At 43.4% G+C, this 25,247-nt stretch overlaps 2 protein-coding genes across 2 annotated transcripts; both read left to right on the top strand.

Moving 5' to 3' along the window:
* The first annotated feature begins 14,780 nt into the window (after positions 1–14,780).
* LOC117236258 lies at positions 14,781–15,551 on the top strand. The gene has a single exon (XM_033499045.1). It carries the CDS (start codon positions 14,781–14,783, stop codon positions 15,549–15,551), a length of 771 nt encoding a protein of 256 aa, XP_033354936.1.
* Positions 15,552–15,575: 24 nt separating this feature from the next.
* Positions 15,576–18,993, top strand: LOC117236257. Its single transcript, XM_033499044.1, has 3 exons — positions 15,576–15,843; positions 16,813–18,905; positions 18,988–18,993. Exons 1-3 carry the CDS (start codon positions 15,576–15,578, stop codon positions 18,991–18,993), a joined length of 2,367 nt encoding a protein of 788 aa, XP_033354935.1.
* Positions 18,994–25,247: the final 6,254 nt, after the last annotated feature.

Raw genomic sequence — 25,247 nt, 5'->3', positions numbered from 1 at the left:
TACCACGTGAAACGGGCCGGTTCACAATGTGCGCGTAAATCGCCACAAAATTCGTTCCAACATGCGTATACCGGCAACAGGAATTCACGATTGTTCTTCGATGGTCGAGCGAGTACAGTTAAAAAAGGAAAACAGGATACAAACTGTATGTTATGGTGAAAGTATAAAATCGATGTCTACTTGTTACTTGCTACCAAGTTTATACACGCATGTATATATATATATATATATATACGGATTTTTCGGTAGTGGTATTAGAAAATAAAACGTGTCGATGCTCTGGTAGCAAATACGTGCATTCTTGTGTTGGTATTTTAACTAAATAAAGACGCATCTACAGGAATACAATATTTTTGACGGATAAGCAAGTGACGTATAGTTTGTAAAAGTTTTAGAAACTATTGCAGATATATTTCGAGCAATTTCGTAATTTAATAGCGAATATGTATAATTACGAAATTTTACGCTTTTACCAAAACATGCGCGGTTGCAACTCACTCCGCGAGAAGCGAGTTCGTTTTTATTTCCACTGAATCATGCAAGGGCACCGTTAAGCCCAGTTACACGCGAGCATAGGGGCATACATAAACTGACGTATACTACTCGAACATTAATGATCCTTAAAGTAAGGTTCCGTTTTTTGTTCATACGGGATCTATTAACAACTTGCGCACTAGCCTTTTAACCATTCATTAAAGAACGAATATTTATATAATATGCAACTATGGCTAGTTTGATATGTGTAAAAGATACAGAGTTTTCATAAACGCCGCTGAGCATGCTATGAAACAAAATGCACAACTTCGACGTGAAAGTTTTTTTTTACGAAATAACTAATCTTTTATTTGTAAATGTATATGTTTTCGTTTTATTAAAAATTAAAATATAAAATAAAAGGTTCTACTTCTATTAAAACAAAATAATTAAATAAAATAAATAAGTTATTCATCAGCAAGGTTATTCATCGAATCAGTGTTGGTTCCTTCAATTATCAAATTTCATCAATACCTAGCATGAAAATTCGGGGACAACCGTCGTCCTACATAAATATGAACGAACCCTAACACTGTGACCGAACACTGCGAAATGCAATTGAATCGATTAAATATAATCACCGGCCGATTGGTAATTACATTAATGAAGTGCACAAAGCAATTTCGCCGTGGCGTGAAACGATATTTTGTATTTGCGATGGCCGTGATAATTGCCGGATATCGTTCGTATTGACATTCCTTTATTACCGGAGCGCGTTCGCGCGTCCGCTCGTTTCACATTTGGGACAATTTTCACGATGAAAATTCGTACATCACTGTAACGAACCTTTGCTAATCGTAATTACCGATCGGACGGTATAATTTAAAATTAACCACGCGTCTCGACGAAATTTCGTCATACACGGTTCACTCGCGATGTTTATCGTAAATCCTTGTTCAGATTCGAATAACTTGATTAATAAAATGCAGTGTAGAGACGAAATTAATAATAACTACAGTCGCGGATTACAGAGGACGGTCGTTATTCATCCGGTGTCAGGCCAAAAAATACGAAACGGCGTGACGCAGGTACCGATCTTTGGCCCCGAAACGATCATCTCCGTTCGAAAACAGTTCGGCAATTTCGCCGATGGACAACGATTACGAAATTCGGTTACGCTCGTAATGGAGGGGCGCTGGCGCGCTCTCATCCAGTCAGGTAGGAAATACTAATGCCTGATCGCGCGCCGATCGCAAATTGATGACTGTAATTTTAAATTAACTCGGTATCTTTAACGTCTACTTTTACACCAGGCCTGGTACGGGCATTATATACATTACGTATCGAGTGCATCGAAAGGGACTTAATGCGATCGCGAACAGACCGCCATTACGAAATTCACTTACCTTCATTACCCAGAGGGGAGGCTAACGAACGTAAATGAATACCAAAACCCCGATCCCTAATCGCGCATTGACCCTTATGCAATTTAAAACGGACTCGACCTGCGCCTTCCACGATCTTCTTCCTTCTCTCGACTCGCCTCCGGAACGAAACCTATGCGCGCGGTCGAACGCACGATCGAGCACACTCCACCCCCACCGTCTTCCCAAGGTACAAATTTAATAACATCGGCCACGATTATAAAATTCAGTTAGTCGTCGGTCGAACGTGGCCGTGGTGAGTTAACGAAGGAGTCAAGGCGACTCTCGTTGTATTCCCGTAGCCGGGTCTCGAGAGGGACCCGGAATTATGGTGAATCGCCTTCGAACGAATCCCCGACGTAATCTACAATCCGACTAAAAATTAGGTTCGTTAACCGGCCGAGAAGAAAAGCCACGAACTACGAGTCGTGGAACGATGGAATAGGAAGAGAAAGAAAGAGAAGGACGAGCTTGGGCGGAAGGGTGCCTTTAATTAAATCGCATCGCCTTGGCGAGAGTACCGCGTTAAGGGGAAACTGGGGGAGAGTTGGATGGCGAAGACTTTCCAGACCACGAAAATCTTTCGACCTGCTCCACAGATCGCGCCACGATTCGACCGGTATCCACGACTCTGAATTCGGCTTTTCCACTTGGCTTCCTGCAGCTTCTTTTGTCCCTCCTCGGCCGAGAGTAGCCGGCCCTTAACGACCCAAGCCAGGTAACAACGTCTCCTTGCCGCTTCCTGCCTTATTTCACGCTCGTTATTAATTTATTTTAATTACACAAACCACCAACTCACCGGTAATCATCAATTATTGCATACTACCCGCGGCCGCGTGTCTGCCTCGCATTACATCCCATCAGACAGCCCATTCCATAGATTTGCTGTTGCTAGCACGACCGACGAGGTCTTCCTCTCATCCACCAATTACGCGGGTGGAATAATCTCCGCGGGTTTTTACGTGTAGCCTCAGGATAGGCAAGGAACGGGGAAAGACGGTGGAAATCGACTGATCGAAGACCAGCTCCTCGCTGCTTCCGTGAGAAAAGTTTAACGGGGTCCTCGAATGCCTCGGAGGGACCGCGTGTTTTGCATAACCCGAGACAAAGATCTAAGTACTTAATACTCTATAACACTGTGTGACTTGGAAGTTGCATATTCATGTATCTATTTTCTTTTAAATTTTATTCTATTTCGTTAACGTCATAACAGTGCATTTAATAATATGACATCGTACTAACGCTAAATTATGTATCATCCAACATCTATCATGAGAATACTTAAAAGCCTAGAAAATACAAATATTACGGTCGCGTGTAAGTGCGACCAATACATATTTAATTCCATATCTGATACAAAACGAAAACAATTCGATGATCCGCAATATAATTAAAATCCTCGATCCAATTAATCACAGAACGCGCAGATTTCTTCTCTTTGGCCTTAATACACTGAACTGTCATCGCTGGCAACAGATCGTTAAAACTGTGCGTGAATGATCGCAACTGTATGCACCGGGTGCAGGGTGTCACACGCGACCCCTCCGTAGCGGCGTCCTAGCTACGCATTCGCGATGACAGCGATGACAAATGATCCCGTTGTTCTTAAATAATTGATCGTGGTCGCGTTTCCTTCTTTTTCCGTGCGACAATAAGCCCCGCAGTGGTGAAAACCTAGTGTCCGGGGGTTAATGTATGGTCAGATCGTTATCGATTGTTCCCGGTAGTTAAGCGGTTGCTGGTTTGCTCGCGACAGGGAAACGAGAGCCGATTTATGGAGGGATAGATTACGTTTAACCGATTTCGGTTAATTGTTATACGCCGATGAAGAGCGAGTTAACTCCTTTGTGCCGGCGACGCGAATTGGACCCGGCTCTCGACCAGTCTGGAATTAATTTTGTTTGTCCGGCCTCTAGATGATAAATGTCACGTTGATATTAAACGACTCAGCGTATCGTCGTTTTTCATGTAGCGAAACCTACAGTATGTTTGCGCTACGTAAACACTACGTGGCATACGCCGGAGATAAAACGCGTTGAAAGAAAGCGCTTCAGTTCCCTTTCGAGGAAACGTGAATTTAAGATGACGTTAATAGAGATTGGGAGTCCGCTGGAATTGGAATTTTTCTGGAAATACTTTGATAACCTAGAAGTATTAAAACGTTCTGGTACCACATGGATACCATCTGTGGCTCGTGGTGATCTTATTGCACGAATAAAAATATGCTTCGTTTATACTGTTCAAATAAAATAAACATAAAAGTGAATCGCTGCCTAGAATTCAATTTAAAATGATATTTTCCTCTCATTAATTGAATTATATCTATCTTTGAATAATCTAATCGAATGGATAAAAGAGGTGCTAAAAAAGCCAACTTCCGACAAGATCAATCTCCTTCCAGCAGATAGCTATAAAGTGAGAAATTGCGTTGGAAAGAAAAAAAGGCAGGAAGAGCTTCGTTCGTTAAAACTGTGCGCACACCTACGATCCGTGAAACATACCTGACCGTGGAACAAGAAAGGCCCTGTACGTGAGATAACAGTCAAAGTCCGGTCAGGTGTGTATGTTAGGCGGGACAGGCTTGCCAATCACACGTCCGTCGACGCAACGCTTCCGAGCAATTAACCGGCGAACCCGCCGGCCTCCTTCGTCGTTTCGATCAATCTGTCAACGATCGATCTGTTCCTCGCCTATTTCATACCGAATATATACGAGGATCAACCATAAACATCACGGTGAAATACAGAAAGAAAATGAAAGGTGAATATACAGGCTGTTCCAGGATGGATGATTTATGGATATTATTCTACGTACAAAAATAAATCGAAAGAAAGAAATAACATACTTTTTTTTAAGATCTTGTTTTCAAGAAAATCGTGATTGAAAATTCGTATACGCATTGAGCGTAATCATTGGAAACTCATGGACGAGACCTGCTTTAAACTCGATTTATTCTAGAAACGAGGTCTTATCATTGTTCGTAGCACAATCTTCGTATTCCATTCGCTCTGTAACATCTGAAGAATGGAAAGGAACAGATGGAAGAGCGACGATCGCGAACAATTAACGCGGCTATTTACGTAATTTTCGCTACATTTCTAATGGAATTATTTCCCAGTCCTGATTGGTCGACCACATCTACAATTTTATAGACACACGTGCGTACATACAAATCGTTTAGACGATAACTTGATCATCGTTGAGCACATTATCCAATTTAATTACCTTGCATCGCGTGGCGAATTTAATTTCGACGTACATCAAATTTCAGCATTTATTTTAGGTAGCGTTGAATAAATAATTTTAAATGGTAAAGCAATGCCCCCATCACAAATCCGTGAATGTTTCCTATCCGACAGATTTAAAATACAGATGCATAGGTTTTAAAGTTACATCCGTTTCTATGCCATCACGACCGTTTTACGCCGGGCTTTTTAATTAAATTTAAAAGTAACGACCGAGTATTTTTGTGCTAGAATTAAAGCTAACGCATCCGGTAAAATGCACGGCGTTTAAACGTGAGAGTTTTAACCGCAACGTGTGTTCCATAAAAGAAAATCGTTGATGATATCTATTCAAGCTGCTCGACTTGTAATAAGAGTAATTAGTAATTGCAGATAGTGCCAGACGTTCTGTTATCAAACTTGTTACTTGTAATGTTAACATCGATGTTTTACTCGATAATCTATTCTTTCCTCTTTACCTTAGATTTAATCTTGGACTATCACTTTAATCGAACCTATGTAGTTTCTTCGTTTTTCAATGTCATAAAAATAAATACAATCTGTATCTCGAATTTCTCGATGGAAGTGAAGGCTCCTCGAATGGTTCGGATTCGGGTGCGCGCAAGGGAAGAACAAGAGAAGAACAAGAAACATGGAACAGTTCACGGGCCGAGAATATGACAGAAGCCATTAATCGTGGCGTTTTACGGGAGCACACAACCGACGGGTGAAAGCCGCACAAAAGGCGAATTAATTCGGCAAATTTATTGCCTGGCAGCTTGGATACCGGTCGAAATCGGCCGGTGGCACGGGTAGTACGCGAAAGGACGCGCGCACAAACCCTTGCCAAGAAACCTTTGACACCGAAACTCGCGGACTGGCCCGAGCACCACTAACCATGATTTATGATAATTACACACCGCTGCCAACTGTTTGAAAACTGTCCATCGTTCGCAATCAGCTGACCGCGATGCTCGACATTCGACTCGCGCCGTCTTGGGCGTCGCTTAATGACTCCAGGAATCGTGCCTGCTTCCGAGAAGAAGCCGCCGCAGACGCGATGTCTTCTTCGCTTCCGTCCAGCTTCTCATATTTTCCTCCTTTTGCCGACCAGTTCTGTACGCGATATTAATCTTGCCACTATCTTCATTTCGATACTTTTTTGTTCGGTGCTTCGGTATTTTGGTGATTGAGATCGTGGTATGTCGAAGATAAAATTATTTAGATTATTTAAAAGCTGAATTAAGCTAGGATAGTGAGGTCAGTGGGGAAGAAAAGTCATTCGAACTTGTTCGAAGGTGCAATGAGCTCACAGAGGGAATGGTTCTAGGGTATCGTAATGAAGAAGTTTAAATGCGTTGTGTTTGGAAATTTAGTTAACTGTCTGGCTCGTTAACGTGCCGCTACGAACGTAATTAGTGGTGCGGGAGTGAATTAGAGGAACACTTAGCGACCACCTCTTAGCATGCTCAACGTGGCTTAACGGAATAACCATTCGCGTAAATAACATTCGTGTCACTAAACTTAAGAATCAAGCAAACAACTGTTCCTACAGATTGCTGATTTTTTGAAATTAACATTTGACGAAATCTTATGTCTTTACAGCAGTGGGTGTCCAAAAAATCTGACGATATTCTGCAACACTTATCGACGTTTCTGTTCCATCTCGTGATCATACGTCCAGCCAAATGCTTAATATTATTTCCAACGAAAGTAAGAGTTATTTCGGAAAAAGAAATTAAGGGTCGTTAATCTAGTTTTCCAATCATTCCATTATTAAATAATATTCGTCTCTATAAATGCCTCAATTACAGATAACCACGGGTCGATAGGAAGTAAATTATCCATTACTGGAACAAAAACAAATCGAAAAATCGTTTATGTTCCATTATACGCCACGTCGACATTATTCAACGAGCATGATTTCTGCACGGCCGATTTCGCGTGTCGCCACGAGTCGCTTCTTACCATAACAACCAGGACGGCATTAACACTTATCTCGAAAGCTTTGATGTACGAATTAGAAACGTGAACCAATTATTCAGCGGAGATGAACAGTTTTCCGTGGAGCTCGCAGCTCGATTAACCGGACCGTGGTTCGGTCAAGTGCATCATTAATCTATGACACGACTCGTCAGCGTCCAATGAATGAACGTCGAAAGTTGACCACCCTGCCCGGAAGACGGCTGGTAACGGCTGTTAAATCGACAATTGCTCGTCCCTGGGAGCACCGTGGATGCGCTAATGATTCCCAGAAGTTCCACGGGAATATATCCCGACTAATCGCCTTATGTTCAACCACCAGAACAAAACCAAAGATCGAATAACTCACGTTCGACGCGCCGCGATGTACCTTGCGACATTTTTGTCATCGATTAATTTGACTTACAGCTGCTCCAGAATATACAGTGCACGTGTATTGAAATGATTGCTAATTATATTAAAACTTGTTCGATTATGATTGGATCATTATAGATGACGGACAACCTAAAGAATTCATCATTCCTAGTATATTTATGTAATACATCCTGGCACTTTCAATGATTATAGTGTTCATCAGAATTTTGAAGTTGGATGTTGTTTCGAGGGTTTCATAGCGTCTATACAATTTTTGTTGCATAAAAGAAGTATATATTTTTCTGTAATTTTGAAATTGTTGGACAGTTGTATTACTTTCATTATGTAGAAGATGGTGATCGTAGTTTTATAATCCTCGTCATTTTACAAGATCCATAGGCTGACAGAACCTATAAATTTGTGATAAAGATGCGTGGATGAGAAATACATTTCACGTGCATTTTTTTAATAAATTCATAGCTACACCGCTTCATCGTTTTAATTGCATATTAAGTTGAGGAATGGACTGACTTGTTAGGAAGTAACAATTTAAACTGAGTAAGTTTGACATTCAAAATTCGTATTCAATTTTGGAATTTAAAATTTAAATTGCTGTTGAACTTTAATTACCTTACTCTCAAAGTAAAGGAATTAGTATTCGTTTTTCGGTTAGAGTTAGAATGTCGAGTGTAATAACGATGAAAGTAACAAGTATTGTCTGGTATACAAAGATTTGCGACTCAATTCCTTTTACGGCACGTAAAGGTCCGTCTGACAGAGCTATTTCCGTTTTTCAACTGACCCATTTTTTTTGTGGAGCAAGAGTCTGCGTGAAATGCAACCTTTCAAGAAAATGGAGTCGAGGATTTGTTCCAATAACCGGTTCCATTTCTTAGGCTCGACGAAACATTTTGCAACTTTAGTGCCTATTTTCTCTTTCTCTTTATTTGCCTTTTAGTTTACTTGTTACAGTTTGCGCTGCTGTAATTCACAGAACAGATACCTTGTTTTCAAACGGAACAATGTTGAAAATAATACTACAAGAAGAACTAATCTTCTTTTCAAAGGAACAGAAAATAAACTTCAAAACTATCATTACTATTATATATAAACGTTTTTCCCGCTTTAACGCCTTTGACGTGTGTATATCAGAGTGTACTTATACATCAAATAAGTATATATAATCGTATTTCTATTCCTATCTTCTGTTTCAGTAAAAGACGACATAAATTTTGTCAAAGGCGAACTTGCCAAAAACCAAAAATATATATTTCTGGTGTTAAATAAAGAACCTTGCGGTCTCGGAACATGTCACTTTTGCCATAAATTTTCTTCGTTGCACTTTGACTGGTACAAACTCACTCCCAATTAACGATCTCTGCTTTTTCAGATTAAATTTGCGGGTCGTCGTCCTTCGCGTGATCTTTTTTTCTCAACTCGAAACGAATTCGTCACGGTTCGAAGGTTAAATAGGGAACAGGGCCGTTCGTACGTATCCAATCGTTTCCTGTTCCTGAGCGGCGAATAAAACTTTCGCTCGCGGAAAAGCGGGCATTCCAAGGAAATCGGCTTCCTTCGCTCAAGCCGCGAAAAGTGAGCAAACATAAAAAAACGTTAATCAACTATTTCCATTTACGCTTCGAGTGAATCGGTTCGTCGCCGTCCCGGTCAAAGAATTTCAATTGAATCAGAGGATTAGTGACGGCGATGGTAGATGGAGACGAGGCGAGTTCTTTTTATTTCTCCGTAGGCACCGCGTGCCCTCGTGTCCAAAGTAGGACGCTCTTTTCACGAGCAAACGCTCCAAGCAACGACTGGAAAAGGCCATTGAAAGAATTTTCATGTGCTGGCAATCGATACGCTTCGCTCTTTTGCAAAGAACAACGCTACCTAAAGCGACGTTGTTTGACAAAACATAGGATCCGTTGCAATTGTAGTGCAAACCTCGTGTAAAAATATCTGATTAGATTTGAGGATTTGTAAAAAAAAAGTATGGAAATCTTCCGGACAAGAAACATTACAATATTCAACTAACAATGCGAATCGTGAATAAATAAATCTCTTTGACTTTTCGTCCATCACAGAATAGGGTCTAATCATGGTCATAACGGACTTATGCGAATTTTAAATGTCAGGTCTCCAATTACAAAATTACTCAAATTTAACAAACAACAGTCGCTTACTTGCTTTATGATACACTAAATGTTCCAAGCAAAACGTTATTTCGTTTCGGGACTAAAGTACTACGCAGCGTTATTTATCGAAGTATATTACAACCCTATGGATGAAGTACATCCTAGTAAATGACGCACATCCTTTCATCTGGAATGGACTTTGGGCAATGTTAAATGCACTGTAAATAGGAACGAAACGTTATGTGGTACCAGTTCGAATGTCCGACAGTATTTGTAAACATCATATTTTCTTTCCAACCGAAATATACGCAACTTCATCTGTTATTTATACAGTTCGCTTCATTATTCCGTGACCCCACAAAAGAATTCTCAGTAAACTGTTACTCGTGAAACGAGCAAGAAACATATTTACGTATGCAAAGGTATTTTCATCAACGATCAAGCTTCCATTTGTTTCTTTCGAGAATTCCTACTTGTCGCTACCTACACGCAACAACAGTTAATACTTCAACGATCTGGATGTTTCTTGCGAACAAAACGTTCACGCAACGCGTTACCGTCTGCTTCGTTTTTTCTCTTTAATTACTGGTCATCGAGTAGAAGAAAGGGGCCCGGAAGTTCCTCAATTAACCAGGCCTACTCGAGGTGAAGGTCGAATATTTCTGCTCTCCCCTATGACCGTATATCGCTACGACGGCCACGATTCCGCGAAAGTTCACTATGTCCGTGCGTCCACGTTGCTCCGTTCGTACGTAATCTATCGTTGATGAGCACGACGGATCGGTTTCTTGCTTCCAAGACCCTCTCCCCTCTGAGTGATTATGGCAAAAACTGGTCGAACCTCTCGAACCGAAACCGACGACGCAGTCTCTGAGCGCTTGTTAAGAGATCACCTCTCTCTACCTTCGATCCGGCCAACATCGTCATGCGTTGCCTCTCATGCTAATAGTTCTCGTTTCTTTGCTCCCTCCGGGGACCACATCGTGTAGCAAGGTCGTTCTGCAACTTCCGTGAGTACGTGACGCTGCTTTTTGTCAACAGAGTCTCTCAGGATACTGGATTGTGTAATAGCCTCCGGCGGACACAGGTAGAGCCGCGAAATTGGTGAAACGGAACAGTTTACATTCGCTACTAGGAGGATTTAAGCGTGTGAATTGATAGAAATCTAACGAGGATCGGAAATTTCCATAGTTATAGGCTGAGGTAATATCTTCATAATGATTGAGGAGCTGGCTGTGTTATCTGTGGTACTGGAATTCCGTTTTCTTGTTGTCCTTGCGTTGTTCCTTCTTATTGCGGACATTCCCTTTTCGTATCCTTACACTGCTTTCTTTATTGGAATTCCTTTTTGCTGTCCTTGCACTGTTCTTTGTTGTCGGAATTCTTCATCCTTTAGGTGACCGAGTCCTTCCGTTGGTAGAATTCAACTTTGAATCCCTTCTATGGTGATATTCCATATGAATATAAATTTTTCTAATTACACATTCTATTTTCATTGCGGTATAGTGTACATTTTCCACAACTAATTTACGATGATACGATAACGAAATAGAATTTATTACACAGAGATGTAATTTCATCGAAATACCCTTCCAATCGATCTAAATACGCAATTTCAATCTTTTCAATCGAATTCTCTTTTCAATTCAATTCGAACTAACAAAATTCAAAGAGGAAAGTAATCAAGACCAGTTTTGTGCTCGTGTATTTCGACCGTGTCAGCGTCGCACATCCGGCGTGAACTTAACATAAATTACCGAGTCGAGACTTCAATGCCACTTCCCGATCGGGCGAGCGGCGTAATTCTAAGCAGTGGTCTGTGTTGCGCGGACCGTATCAGGAAACGCCTTTCATTATTCAAATTACTCTGACTAATCCGCGCCATTATCAGGTGCGCGATCCATTTAGAAGTATATCTCGACGGCAGTGCGAGTTAACGCGGTCAGCTTATCGCGCCAGTAAATTCGGTTTACGATCGACACGGCCGAACGATCGGCTCTCTAGATCGACAGTTATGACGCCGTGAACGAAACACGAGCCACGAAGAAGCCTTCCACGTTCCTCCACGAGCGAGACAAAGAAGGACCAACGAACGAACAAGCATACAAGGGACAAAGATGAAAAAGAAAAAGAAGGAGAAAAAGAAGAGGCGACGTGGCCGTGGTACCGTGACCTTTTATCTTGATGGTGGACCAAGCGTCATAGGGAGCGAACCATTCCACCAAAGGCTCGTGCAACCGTCTGGAGATCGAACGTAGCGATATCACGGCGAGTACACAGCGATACCAGTTACACAATGAAGTCTGAACACCAATTACCCAAGAGAAAAAATGCTCCGCTCGGCGAGTGGTCCCGTCCCTGCGCTCGCCCAGCTTCGCGCAACGGGGCCTTCGCTTCCTCATCTTTGTCTTCTGCCCGCCACCAACAGAAAATAATATCCGGATAGAAGAAGGGGAAAGTACCAGGTAAAAATCGTCGACATAGGCGGCGATTTTTCGAGAATTAACCGGTTTCGTGGCTCTATGGTACTGTGATTCGTGGGTGGTGGCACGAGAAAGTTTAACGACGTTCTCTGTCAGTTTGGGTGGCACGTTAGCGGACGATACGTTTCGGTCGTTAAGACAATAACGATAAGCAGGTTCAGTGTTTGGAGAGTAAGTCGATCTGGTACGTCAGAAGTTTATACGGAGAATTGCTTTTGACTCCCGTTTGGCACGCATTTAGACTGCACGACCACGAACGTGTAATACGTAGTTAATTATACAATAACACTGGCTGAGGAGGATATTCTCAGTTTTACACATGAACTCTATATCGCCTGCTTCGGTAAGAAAGATATTTCATTTGGATATAGATGATTCTGCAGAAATGCAAATTTATATCCTCTTAATTGTCGAGCAATTATTGTAGATTTATTTTGGAGAAAATACGTAGAAATAGGGAAGATATGAAGGAAGTGGAGTATTAAGTGAATTGCTCTATATATTCTTACATGAGTTGACATATTTACGTGATTATTGCTTGAAGCAAGTCTATCAAAAAGTTTTCTCACCCTTCTTCTTCTGTGTATGTATACACTTCCATAATTCAAAACTGTTTATTGCGCCGGGCCACAGTATAAAACTCGGTAGAACTTCGAAGTCGGATATTACTATTTTTCTCTACGAGTTTATAAAAAGAAGAAAACGTTACAATAGAAATAATACGTGATGTTATACTTTGCTCCAAAAACATATATATATATATATATGTATAAAGTTCCAAGAAATAATTTTATTCTTTAGAAAATGGGAATTAAAGTTGTAATATTATCTCGAAGTAGTAAACCAAGATCCTGATTTGCCATTATTGCTAGAAAATGCAAAGTGAACTTCCATAACGTTCTAGATGTAAACAATGGCTATAAACAAAGAGGAAATACAAGTGTTACAATTACTTCTAGTGATTTATTACAATTGTCATGCCAGTATATAACCTTTTATGTAAAGGAAACATAACAAACATCCTACGTAACAAGCATTAATAAAATCTGATAAAGCATTAATATATAATTAATATATATAATAAAGTATTAAAATAAGCATTAATATAAATGTGTTATATTGATAGTTAGTAGAATGAGATTATATATCGAGACAAGATAATAACGTCACAGTGTAAAAATATTCAGATTGTGCTACGAATACCTTCACAATAATATCACAAGATAAAGACGTCATCTTATCCAGGTTAACGACCAATTTATTTTGCCCCATTTTTACCCTAAAAGCGATGTTACGCCATGCGGCTTGCCATAGATCATATTCTTCACTGTCGGTCGCGGCACTATAATGTCACAGACGGATCGTCGCGGCTGCCCGGCAAAATAAACATTGTAGTGGCAAGCGCATGGTTCATTAAGCAGAGCGACCTCCAGAAACGTCGATTCGTGGCCGTTATTTGATCTGGCGTAAAAGAAGGTGGCGTGATCCGAAGGTAGTGGGGGTCGCCTTCCAGAAAGAATCAGAACGTTTCGAGAAGCCAAACAGTCTACACACATCTTGTATCGCGCATTACATAGTCACATTTCTTTTGTTATTCCATTTAGATTTTCTAGTTAATAAGTTGTGCAATAAACATTAATTTAGTTGTGTTGATTCTGTGAGATTTCATTGAACTACCCTTATTATCATAATCGAAATAAGGGAATCGATCAGTTCGTGGCGTCGATAGTTCAATCGTAACGAGAACTTACAACTCTCGTTGACGTGATATCTCGCGATCGCGTCTCTCCGCGAATGATCGAAACATTTTGGTCCTTCGAGCCGGATCACGTGCCAGTGAAGAGTGCACTTACCAGTGACCACACAGTGCCACGTGACTTTATCAAAACCAGTGACGTCAGGCGCGTCATCTTCGAAGAAGCACATCCCATTGGCAAGGGAACGCAACCACGCAGCCTTCCGTCGCAGCTGGACAATCATCAACGCAACGAATTTCACAACTTAACATACACGCGACCTCACGCCGCACGACAGTAAGGTAAGCTCGTTCCTTATTTCAACCATCTCCTATCCTCGGCAACGATGACGAGCGAAGACCAACTCATCTCTCTGCGTCGGAGACGAGGCTATTGTAGCGGCCGATTCACATATTTATCGAATCGACTGGACGAGTACGAGCAATCTGAGAGTCAGCAAAATTCCTTATTAAAGAATTACGAGAAACAACTGACCGAAGTTGCGAGTCAATTCGAAGCGATTCAACTCGAATTAGAAGTATTGGACGAGGAGGAACAAGCGCGCGGCTTCGAAATAAGGGATCAGTACGTCGCGGTAGACACAAGGCTACAAAATCTTCTGAGGAACGCGCAAACAGCTTCGCCGTCGACATCCATAAACCCTCCAACCTGTGCATCATCCGCAAGTTTAAATCCGATATCCATTAAATTACCAGATCTTCGGCTCCCTACCTTTGACGGAAGCTTAGAAAAATGGAACACGTTTTATGATACCTTTTCCTCCATAATCGATAAAAATCCTAGTCTCACTGACATACAGAAATTCCATTACCTGCAGTCCGCCCTGCAAGGAGAAGCAGCCGATTGTTTAAACGCGTTACCCCTTAGTAATGTAAACTACAGTCAGGCTATTGCCGTTCTCAAGGAAAGTTTCGAATGTCCACGATACACAGCGTTCAGTCACTGCATGGCAATAATTGATTATCCAAGGATAACCAAGGAATCTCCAACAGAATTAAGGCGCTTAGTCCACACATTTAAACAACACATATATGCATTGAACAAATTAGGAGAATCCTACCCCGATACCAGTGCTATGCTCAACAGCCTCATCCTCTCGAAAATACCACTAAGTATCCAAAAGCAATGGGAAATGACGCTGCCCAATAACGAGGTGCCTCCGTACATTCATTTACTAAACTTCCTAGAGAGATTAGCACGAAGCTCCAAACCGATCACCACAGTCAGACAAACAAGAGAATCGCCGGAACAAACTACTCCTGTCCGTCAACGCGCATCACGAGGGCATGCACTTACGGCGACACAGGTTACTCCAGCATGCCCCACCTGTCAAGGACCACACCCCATTTGGAGATGTGACACCTTCAAAACCAAATCCCTTCGCGAACGCATTCGGGAGGTCAAAAGGGCATCACTATGCCTCAACTGCCTCGGGAAAGGGCACACAACGAAGCATTGTTTCGCAGGATCATGTCGCGTATGCGGAGAACGACATCATACAATGCTGCATAGGACAAAACGCCATTCAGGGTCTCGTTCCAGCACGTCCAGCCCGAAATCTTCCCCATCAAATAGCCGATCCACAACACCTTCTTCGCCACCCTACGTATCACCCACTCGTCGCAAAAGGCACACAACAGACCACAGATCGGAAACACCACGAACAGCCGCGTCTGCAAGTCCACCGCCCAGTGACAAACGAACACACAACCAATGACGCCGACGATCGACGACTCCGTTCATGACCGAACATATCAAACCAATAGCATCCGAATTACTGTCCAATGATCTAGTCATCACAGCGCAGATTAATATTTTGAATGATAAACAGCAACCAATCCGTTGTCGAGCGTTGCTCGACACCGGATCCAGTATGAACTTCATTACCGAGGAATTAGCAAAATCGTTAAGGATAAGGCAAAACAAATGTTCGGTCCCGATCGGAGCTCTAGATACCTTGACAACGACCTCTAAGCGACACATCACGGCCACGATCACTTCCACTGACGGTACATACACGCGGACATTAACGTTCCTTATCATTCCAATCATATCAACCTTAATTCCCAGCGAACCCATCGATCGTTCGACACTTGAGATACCAAAAAATCTCAAATTGGCCGATCCACGATTTCATTTACCAGCTCCGATAGATGTACTATTAAGCTCAGGTTCAACACTCGCGTCGATGTGTGTGGGACAAGTCAACCTCACGCAGCCAGACGAGCCTGGACTGCGTCTGCAAAAGACGCGATTCGGATGGGTAATCGGGGGGAGTCCAACTTCCCAAACCGCTACAAACATATTTCACACATCCACGACGACTTTACAAGCAGACCTCGCGCGGTTTTGGGAAATCGATGAAGGACCCTCAATTAAACATATCTCAGAGGCAGATCGACGATGCGAAGAACACTTCCAAGCCCACACCCGACGCACCAGCGAAGGACGATACATCGTCGCTCTACCTTTCAACGATCAGCTTCAGTCACTCGGATCCTCTAAAACGCTGGCGAGTAAACGACTCGCCTCACTCAATCGCCGATTCCAGCGCGACAAACGCTTCGAATCAGAATATCGAACGGTAATACAGGAATACCTGGCGTTGGGACACATGACGAAGGTCAATGACAACCACTCCGACGACAACGGATACTATTTACCCCATCATGGCGTGACCAAAGCATCGAGTCAAACCACCAAACTCCGTGTAGTTTTCGACGGATCGGCACCAAGCACTACCGGAACCTCCTTAAACGATACACTTCACACAGGACCCAAGTTACAGGAAGATTTATTTTATATATTAATTAGATTCCGCGCTCATCAATACGTACTCACCGGCGACATCGAGAAAATGTATCGGCAATTCCTCGTACGACCAGAGGATCGGAAATATCAAAGGATATTATGGCGCAGCGCGAGTGGAGAAACAGAAACATATGAGCTTAACACTGTAACGTTCGGTTTATCCGCAGCCCCGTATCTAGCTATTCGGTGCCTCAAGCAACTGGCAGAGGACGAAGGACATCGATTTCCACGTGCAGCACAGGTACTGCAGCGGGATTTCTACGTCGACGACGCTCTCACCGGAGCTGAAACGAAGGACGAAGCCCTCACGCTCAGAACAGAACTCACCAATTTACTTCAACTGGCCGGCTTAAACATACGAAAATGGGCGTCAAACGATAATGACTTATTACACGGACTCTCCTTAGAAGAAACAAATCACCAACATTTTTTGGGCGACTCGCAAACCTTGAAGACGCTGGGAGTGTTATGGAATTCATCCGACGACTCTATTCTTTACTCGGTCGAAGTCAAACCCACGCCGTCTCGAGTCACGAAACGAATCATCAGCTCGGAGATTGCAAAAATTTACGATCCGCTCGGTCTGCTCGCACCGGTGATTGTTCGGGCCAAGATGCTACTTCAACGAATATGGTCGTCGAAAATCGATTGGGATGAATCACTTCCGATCGAGTTACATACAGAGTGGGAAAGGTACTATGCCCAATTACCCTTATTAAACAACGTCAGGTTCCCACGCAAGGCAATAATCGAGTCCGCAATGGAAATTGAACTGCATGGTTTCTGCGATGCCAGCGAAAAGGCTTACGGAGCCTGTATTTATCTTCGAACCCTTAACACCAACGGCCGTGTTTGGACCCAACTTTTAACCGCAAAATCGAAAGTCGCCCCACTCAAGTGCCAGACCATTCCTCGGCTCGAGCTGAGCGGAGCACTCCTTCTTACGTCCCTGATGTCGACAATACAACAAGCCCTATCACACAAAATTACTCGAACTATCTATTGGACCGATTCCACTATCGTCCTCCATTGGCTCAATACATCACCTCACACCCTTAAAACATTCGTCGCTAACAGAGTCTCCGAAATTCAAACAAAAACCAGCATCCGCGATTGGCGCCACGTTCCTACCGACGACAATCCCGCGGACTTAATATCACGCGGCCAAACACCCGAAGAGTTTCTGCGCCCAACCATCTGGCAGCACGGTCCTGCATGGCTCTACCAGTCGGAAGGCTATTGGCCGACATGGACGCTAACACCGCAAATTGAAGTACCGGAGCAGAAGGGGGCGATTTGTCTGTCCACAAACCCCCCCGATTACTGTTTGTTGCAAAGGTATTCATCCTGGCCCAAGTTGATACGAATCATAGCTCGTTGCCTCCGTTGGAAACAGAAAAGGAACCGAGCGGCACCCCTAACCGTTACTGAATTACGCATAACGCACAATAAACTGATAAAATTGTTGCAAAACATCCATTTCTCCGAGGAAATTCGCACACTCCAAAAAGATCGGAACGCGGCGATAAAGGGTAAGCTCACGCGACTCAATCCGTTCATAGACAAGGAAGGAATATTGCGAGTCGGGGGTCGACTCAGTCATTCGTCGATGACCTTCGCCCAGAAACATCCCATAGTATTACCTAAGTCATCCGTTACAACACGCATCATAGACCACGAGCACAAGATCCACATGCATTCCGGAACGCAGGCTACGTTATACGCAGTAAGACAAAGATACTGGCCCGTTGACGGTCGAAGTCAAGTATGGCGGGCGATCAAAGGCTGCGTCCGCTGCTGCCGCGCTCAACCACCGCCGGTAGAATACGTGATGGGTAATCTGCCGGAGGCGCGAGTAACGGAATCTCGCCCATTTACAAACGTCGGCGTCGATTACTGCGGGCCGTTCCACATCAAGGAAAAACGAGATCGTAACCGTCGTCAGATAAAAGTATACGTAGCCATTTTCGTATGCCTAGCAATTAAAGCGGTACACATCGAGCTCGTTGACGATCTCACTAGCGAAGCCTTCATCGCCGCTCTTCGCAGATTTATCGCTCGACGAGGCTATTGCTCCACCATCCATTCTGATAACGGCACCAACTTCAGAGGAGCAAGCAACGAATTACGAGAGCTTCACGATTTATTACAATCGGACGATCACAAGGAAAAAGTAACCGCATTTTTAGCCGACAAACAAATCGAATGGCGCTTCATTCCCCCTCATTCGCCGCATTTCGGTGGGCTATGGGAAGCAGCGGTGAAGTCATTTAAACGCCACCTCAGGCGTGTAGCCGGCAACGAGTTACTCACCTCTGAACAATTGAATACTCTTATCATAGAAATAGAAGCAGTCCTCAATTCCCGCCCGCTAACTCCTATCTCCACCGATCCAAACGATCTCCTAGTCCTCACTCCCGGACATTTTCTCATTGGCGATTCACTAATGTGCTTACGTGATCGAGATTTCAGAGACATTCCATCGAACCGACTCTCCAGATGGCAGCATATCCAACAGCTTAAACAGCATTTTTGGAACCGCTGGCATAAGGAGTATTTGAACGAGTTAACCAACCGCAATAAGTGGAGCAAGGGTGGACACGGCATCCAAAAAGGCACAATCGTCATCCTCAGAGAGGACAACGTTCCCTCCATGCATTGGCCTCTGGGCCGAGTTATCAAGGTTCATCCAGGCGCCGATGGTGTCATCCGGACAGCTACAGTTCAGACGGCAAAGAGCGTTTTGGATCGGGCCGTCAAAAGGCTTGTCCCACTGCCAATTCAACCCGATCTCGAGAAACCCGAACAACTAGCCACCGAGACGAACTAAGATGGGAACTTCAACCACATCTCGCTAATTTGATCGGTACCCTCTCAACGGGGGGAGGATGTTACGCCATGCGGCTTGCCATAGATCATATTCTTCACTGTCGGTCGCGGCACTATAATGTCACAGACGGATCGTCGCGGCTGCCCGGCAAAATAAACATTGTAGTGGCAAGCGCATGGTTCATTAAGCAGAGCGACCTCCAGAAACGTCGATTCGTGGCCGTTATTTGATCTGGCGTAAAAGACGGTGGCGTGATCCGAAGGTAGTGGGGGTCGCCTTCCAGAAAGAATCAGAACGTTTCGAGAAGCCAAACAGTCTACACATATTTTGTATCGCGCATTACATTGTCACATTTCCTTTTGTTATTCCATTTAGATTTTCTAGTTAATAAGTTGTGCAATAAACATTAATTCAGTTGTGTTGATTCTGTGAGATTTCATTGAACTACCCTTATTATCATAATCGAAATAAGGGAATCGATCAGTTCGTGGCGTCGATAGTTCAATCGTAACGAGAACTTACAACTCTCGTTGACGTGATATCTCGCGATCGCGTCTCTCCGCGAATGATCGAAACAAGCGATGTTTCCCATTTATCGTCCCAATAGTACGCAACACCGAAAGTTATTCCCCGTGTATAGACACAGGCTTGCGGGATCTAAAACATGCTTCCAAAAATCTACCCAACCGCATTGAAAACTCGTATCATCATCGAGAAAAGTCCCAGCTAGTGGTTTGATTGTCAGAGGGCAATGTCCAGGTTCGTGTTTGCGCTTCTGGAACGCGATAACGCGTAAAACGATCGGTCCATCTATTGTTCGACTCGGCAAGGACGTTCTGTCGAATCGTATTTCCCGGTGGGATGATTGCGCGCGCACGTGCAACAGCGGCGCGCAATCTAAACCGTGCTACGCGGGACAAAGAATAAATGGAACAAAAACGCAATTATCGGGAACAACGGATTAATTAGAGGAATCAAAAATCACAAACAAATGGTCGGAGCGGACCGGTTTTGGCGGTTGTGCGAGCGCGTCCGCCTCTGTCGCCCCTTGGCGACCATGGAACGCCATTGAGCCGCGCGCCATCCATTCAAATGATCTGGCGTGCGGGGAATTTGAACGCGCGAAACCGGCCTCGAACTCCGCGGCGAACAATAGCGGCGCCCTTCGTTCGATAATTAAACTGACGCGAGCTTTTGCGCTCGTGGCAAGTGACGGAATCGCGTTAATTCGCTCGCCTACACAATACACGACCGCTCCTCCATCACGGATGCCACGGCCACTCGAATTGCTCTTCCCGTGCCTGTCTCTCTCTCCGGACTAATGTCATAACCGAAAGCTATCGTCAGTCTCGTTACTTTTGCCTGCGAACATCTCGTTTCATCAAGCTAAACTCCAAGCGGCTATTTACGATCTACGATGGATAAAATCGATCAAAAGAAGAAACCGTTGATAACTGATGAGTTTTGAATGGTTTATTTTACAATAAAAGTAAAATTTTTTTCATTAAGGATCAAAAGTGGTTAGTTTGAAAGTTTACGGTGAAGTAACCATTGCGTAAATTATTAATCTAAAATAGGTGTACGAGCATTTTCCTATCACAAGCTTCTGATAGTTTCTATTTAGATCAGATACTTTAACGGGATATCCATTAATATTTATCGGTTTCTCATTAATCGGCCGTCTTTCGAACCGGATTAATAATATCCGTCACTAATCAGCGGACAGCGTGTCGTCCGGTCGATCGTTAATTCCACGGGAAGCTCGCGGAACAAAAATCGACAAAATGAGAGAGGCGACGGCGAAAATTCGAACGAGAAAAAGAGAAAAAAGTCAAGAAAGGGGAAGAAAGGTGAAAACAGGAAAAAGAAGATAAAAGTCACGAGCCTTAACCATTCGCTTTTGAAGTTTTTCGTGCACCAGCGACGAACATATGTCCATCCTTGTAATTCGATTATTGAACGCTAGACGACTTATGAATGTATGTGTATACAAAAACGTTCTAGAATGGAACAGTTTTGCGTCCGGATGAACAACAGCCACAACGAGTTGGATGATTAAACTGCGGTCTTTCGTACTTACGAATGGTAACGGAATCACGTTAATTCGGCCGTTTTCCGCGTGTACACACTGTACCCGGTGCTAAAGATATTCAAATTACACGTCAATTTTAACCATCGGCCCGCGGGGATGCGGCCGACAAGCTCGCGGTAGCTCTCGACAAACTCATGGCATTATTGACTGAACTAAAATTGATCCCAGCAGACAGCTTTCCCTTTATATGCGCCTGTGTATAATACGTCTGTATGCTCGTGTACGTGTGCATCGACAGATTCTATCGAATGATAAGCCGGCGAGCGATTAAAAGGGTTACGCGGTTCCAGGGGAACGTGAACATCTAACGCGAAGGAGCGTGAATCGTCCCAGCGTGAACTTTCTGGGATTGCTGTCACATAACTTGCAATTTTTCTACTATAGACGAATAGAAGTAGACAAAAATTGATTAGATTGATTAATTTAAATAGATAGAAACCAAATCTATCTCTTTGAATAACAAGAGATAGAAAATAAACAATAAGAAATTCTGTGAAAAAATGCGAATCTTCCACATCTTTTCCTATACTTTCCATTCGAAGAAGATGAATCTCTTTCCTAGTACCTCATAATTTCAAGATTTTGTCATCATAAAAGAACTGATCCCTAAACACTCGTTACTCTTCAAATTCATATCAGGCCACAAGATAGTAAAGACATTTGCCAAAGTATCAACAGATTAGAAGACCCTGGTCAGTAACAACGAAACAAGAGCCACAGTCGCGGACAGCTCAAAATCGCAACGAGCATTGCTAGCACGCAAATCATCGGATTGATACGCGATAACCTGCTGCAACCGCACGCATGCACGATCCGCTTGCTCCGTTTCGCCGTGCAAATCGAATCGGCCCGTGCGCAGATTAAAACCGTCGACCGGTTGTCGTCGGTGTTTGCGCGACGTATGTTTGTCGATACACTTCCAGCCGAAACGAAACGATTCATTGGACGAACGAACGGTGCCCATCCAACCGGCATTTTAATTGCTAATTTAATTAAACGCACGTTGCGACGATGACGACCACGTAATGTCGTAGTCGCGCATCGTTCCATTACCTTTTTCTGGTCCACGTCGTCGCATCGTCGCAATTAAGACATTATCGACCAAGCCATTATTAATGAATTCATCGCGGACCGGCTACCGATCCCGCGTCCTCGATACCAGCTTTCGTGTTCGGCCTTTCGAGTCCGGAGAAATTCGAGATATGGTAATCAGCTGGCTTGGCAAAGTGGAAGATCGCACGCGTGATCTCCAAGATTTATCGCTAGGGGAACTGTGTAAGATACGCGAATCGTATTCGGTGATTGCTGATCGACTTTGTTTATTACTCCGTTAAGTGAAAAACAGAATCGTCAACGAGCTTATTGAGTTTTGAGCTTTCTCCGCAACTTCGTTCTTTAGTGGTATACCTGACTGTAATTATTTTTAATATTTCCCTTTCACTTGAAACAAGAAATTATAAGTTAGTAACAACATAAATGTATGTCACTAAACTCCCGTCCCTTAGATTAGATATTTATAACGTTATATTGTTATATACTACACAATATTAAATATCAAATGATACTTACTAGAAATCTCTTTTTCCTTGGCAATGATTAGTCACCCTTGCGTCGTTAAGTATCTATGGTCAAGGAACAAGGATAGGGACAAATGGATTTTCGAACCTAAATCGCTACTGTTCTACTCCTGACGGTAGTCAAAGAGCAAAAAAAAATCAGAAGGGCGTTACGAGGAGCTGTTGCGGAGCGAAGCGCGGACTCGATCGAAGCGTCGTGATGCAGGAGAGGGCTCGAACGGCGCCAATGCCCGTCGACAGTCCTCGACGCGAGGAGCAAGATCGAGAAGGTAATCCTAGTGACTCGAGCGTACCCATAACGAAACCCATGTTAGGGAGGAAGTGAGACGGTGAAGGAGAGAAAGAAGGGCGGAGGTGGGACGGGTACAAGGAAGTCCTCAAGGTTAATCGCATCGCGGCAACGGAAAGCTATTGCCGTGGCGGAAAGTCGAGGAGGAGACGACATTGGATAAGGAGAGCTGGGGCCATTTATTCGATTCACGGTAGAACGAATACGAACCTACGTCTAGACGTACAAACGGCCTCGTCTCTTCCTATCCCTTGCTTCTTCTCTCGTCTTCTTTCGCCTATCCACGACTTTTCCCTCTTTTTTCATCTCCTTCTGTCTCTCTTTTCCTCCTCCATGTCCACTTTCTTCCCCCGCTGCCTCGTTTCTACCCTATCGTTCTTCCACGGTCCTTCACTTCTTTCTCTCGATCGGTCGCCCTCCTTCCGCCGCCGAATACCCCGTCAACTCGTCATTTACCACAGCAACTTGAACATGATACACCCTTCGTGTTCGTGTACATATATCGAAGGAGAACGTGGTGTTCCGGATCAACGAGACCGGGTCTGTGGTCTTCCGCCTCGTCAAGGTTCGGTCGACGTTGAATCTGATCGCGAATTATTATCCGATCTCTGGAGGAACCGGCATTTGTCACGCTCGACCTGTGTCCTCCCTCTTTCTATCGTCTTCCTCCCTTCTTCTTCTCCTTCTTCTTGTGCTGGCTCTGGATTCTGGTCCTTCGGTTCAAGGCAACCTTTGTTACGCCATGGAATCAATCTCGTTAGTCGCGATCGTTACCTTCCTGCGCCCTCGAGGAGCAACCTTTTTGCGACAAACGGTCGCTCTATTTTGAAAAATCCGCCTGACCGATAGATGTATGATGCGCGTTTGTTCGGCTTGAATAGGTTGCTTTATTGTAGGATACGAGAATTGGAGAGCGTCTTGTAGAAGATTTCGAGTGAAACGTGTAAGATTACGAGACCTAGTTCCAACCTTTCAGATAGAATATCGGGAAAGTTTGTCGGAAATACTTTTAATTGATTAGGCAGTAGTTTATGCGGAGTATTAGCTAAAGTAGTTTATAATTAGAAGTAGGAAGTCGAAGTAGCATCGCTTGTTTCCGTAATTAGACACATTAAGGCGAGACGACTTCAATTGAACGGGTCGTAGTTGCTCTTTAATTATAAGACATACGATGCAGATCGTCTTGAGACAGAAATTCGCAACGGTCGTGAACTTTTAGTAGAACAGAAAGAAACAAAGGGGCAGGTAGGGTGAATTGCGATGAAATCGAGAATCGTGAAGAACTACATACATATCTTTTTTTTTACTGGATCTAATTTACCTCTCCGATTGTTCCGGAGTTTAAATCCTGGTATCTGTGCTATTGATAAAAAATTTGAAGACAATCTATAATCCTTAGACATTACCGAAACTTGGACGCAATTTATGATTGCCAAAATATGACTCTATCTTTATGTATTAAAAGATGAAGAATGTTGAGAAAGAGAGTTTGAAAGAAAAGAATGTACACCCCGTACAGCAGATAGTATAGCAGATACTATAAGCAGCAATAAGAAAAGATTTTCAATTAATAAAATAATGCATTTTATGTCACAACTAAAGAAATTTACAATTTAAAAAAAAATCTATAGCTTGAAAACCTATTGTTCGACTAGATCCGAAGAAATACTTTCCCGGCTCGTTAAAAATTCTTAGAAAATCACTCCTCGAGACTTCGCGTCGCTCTGAAAAAAGCACCAGTCCAAAAAGAAACAACGGGAAAGCACACTGTCAGCTCAGCATTCAGGCAAATACGAACGCGCGACTTTCGCACA

The sequence above is a fragment of the Bombus vosnesenskii genome, unplaced genomic scaffold, assembly GCF_011952255.1.
Source record: "Bombus vosnesenskii isolate JDL3184/JDL3185 unplaced genomic scaffold, Bvos_JDL3184-5_v1.1 scf7180000013346, whole genome shotgun sequence".
Lineage (NCBI taxonomy): Eukaryota > Metazoa > Arthropoda > Insecta > Hymenoptera > Apidae > Bombus > Bombus vosnesenskii.
This window is presented reverse-complemented; position numbering and strand designations above follow the sequence as displayed.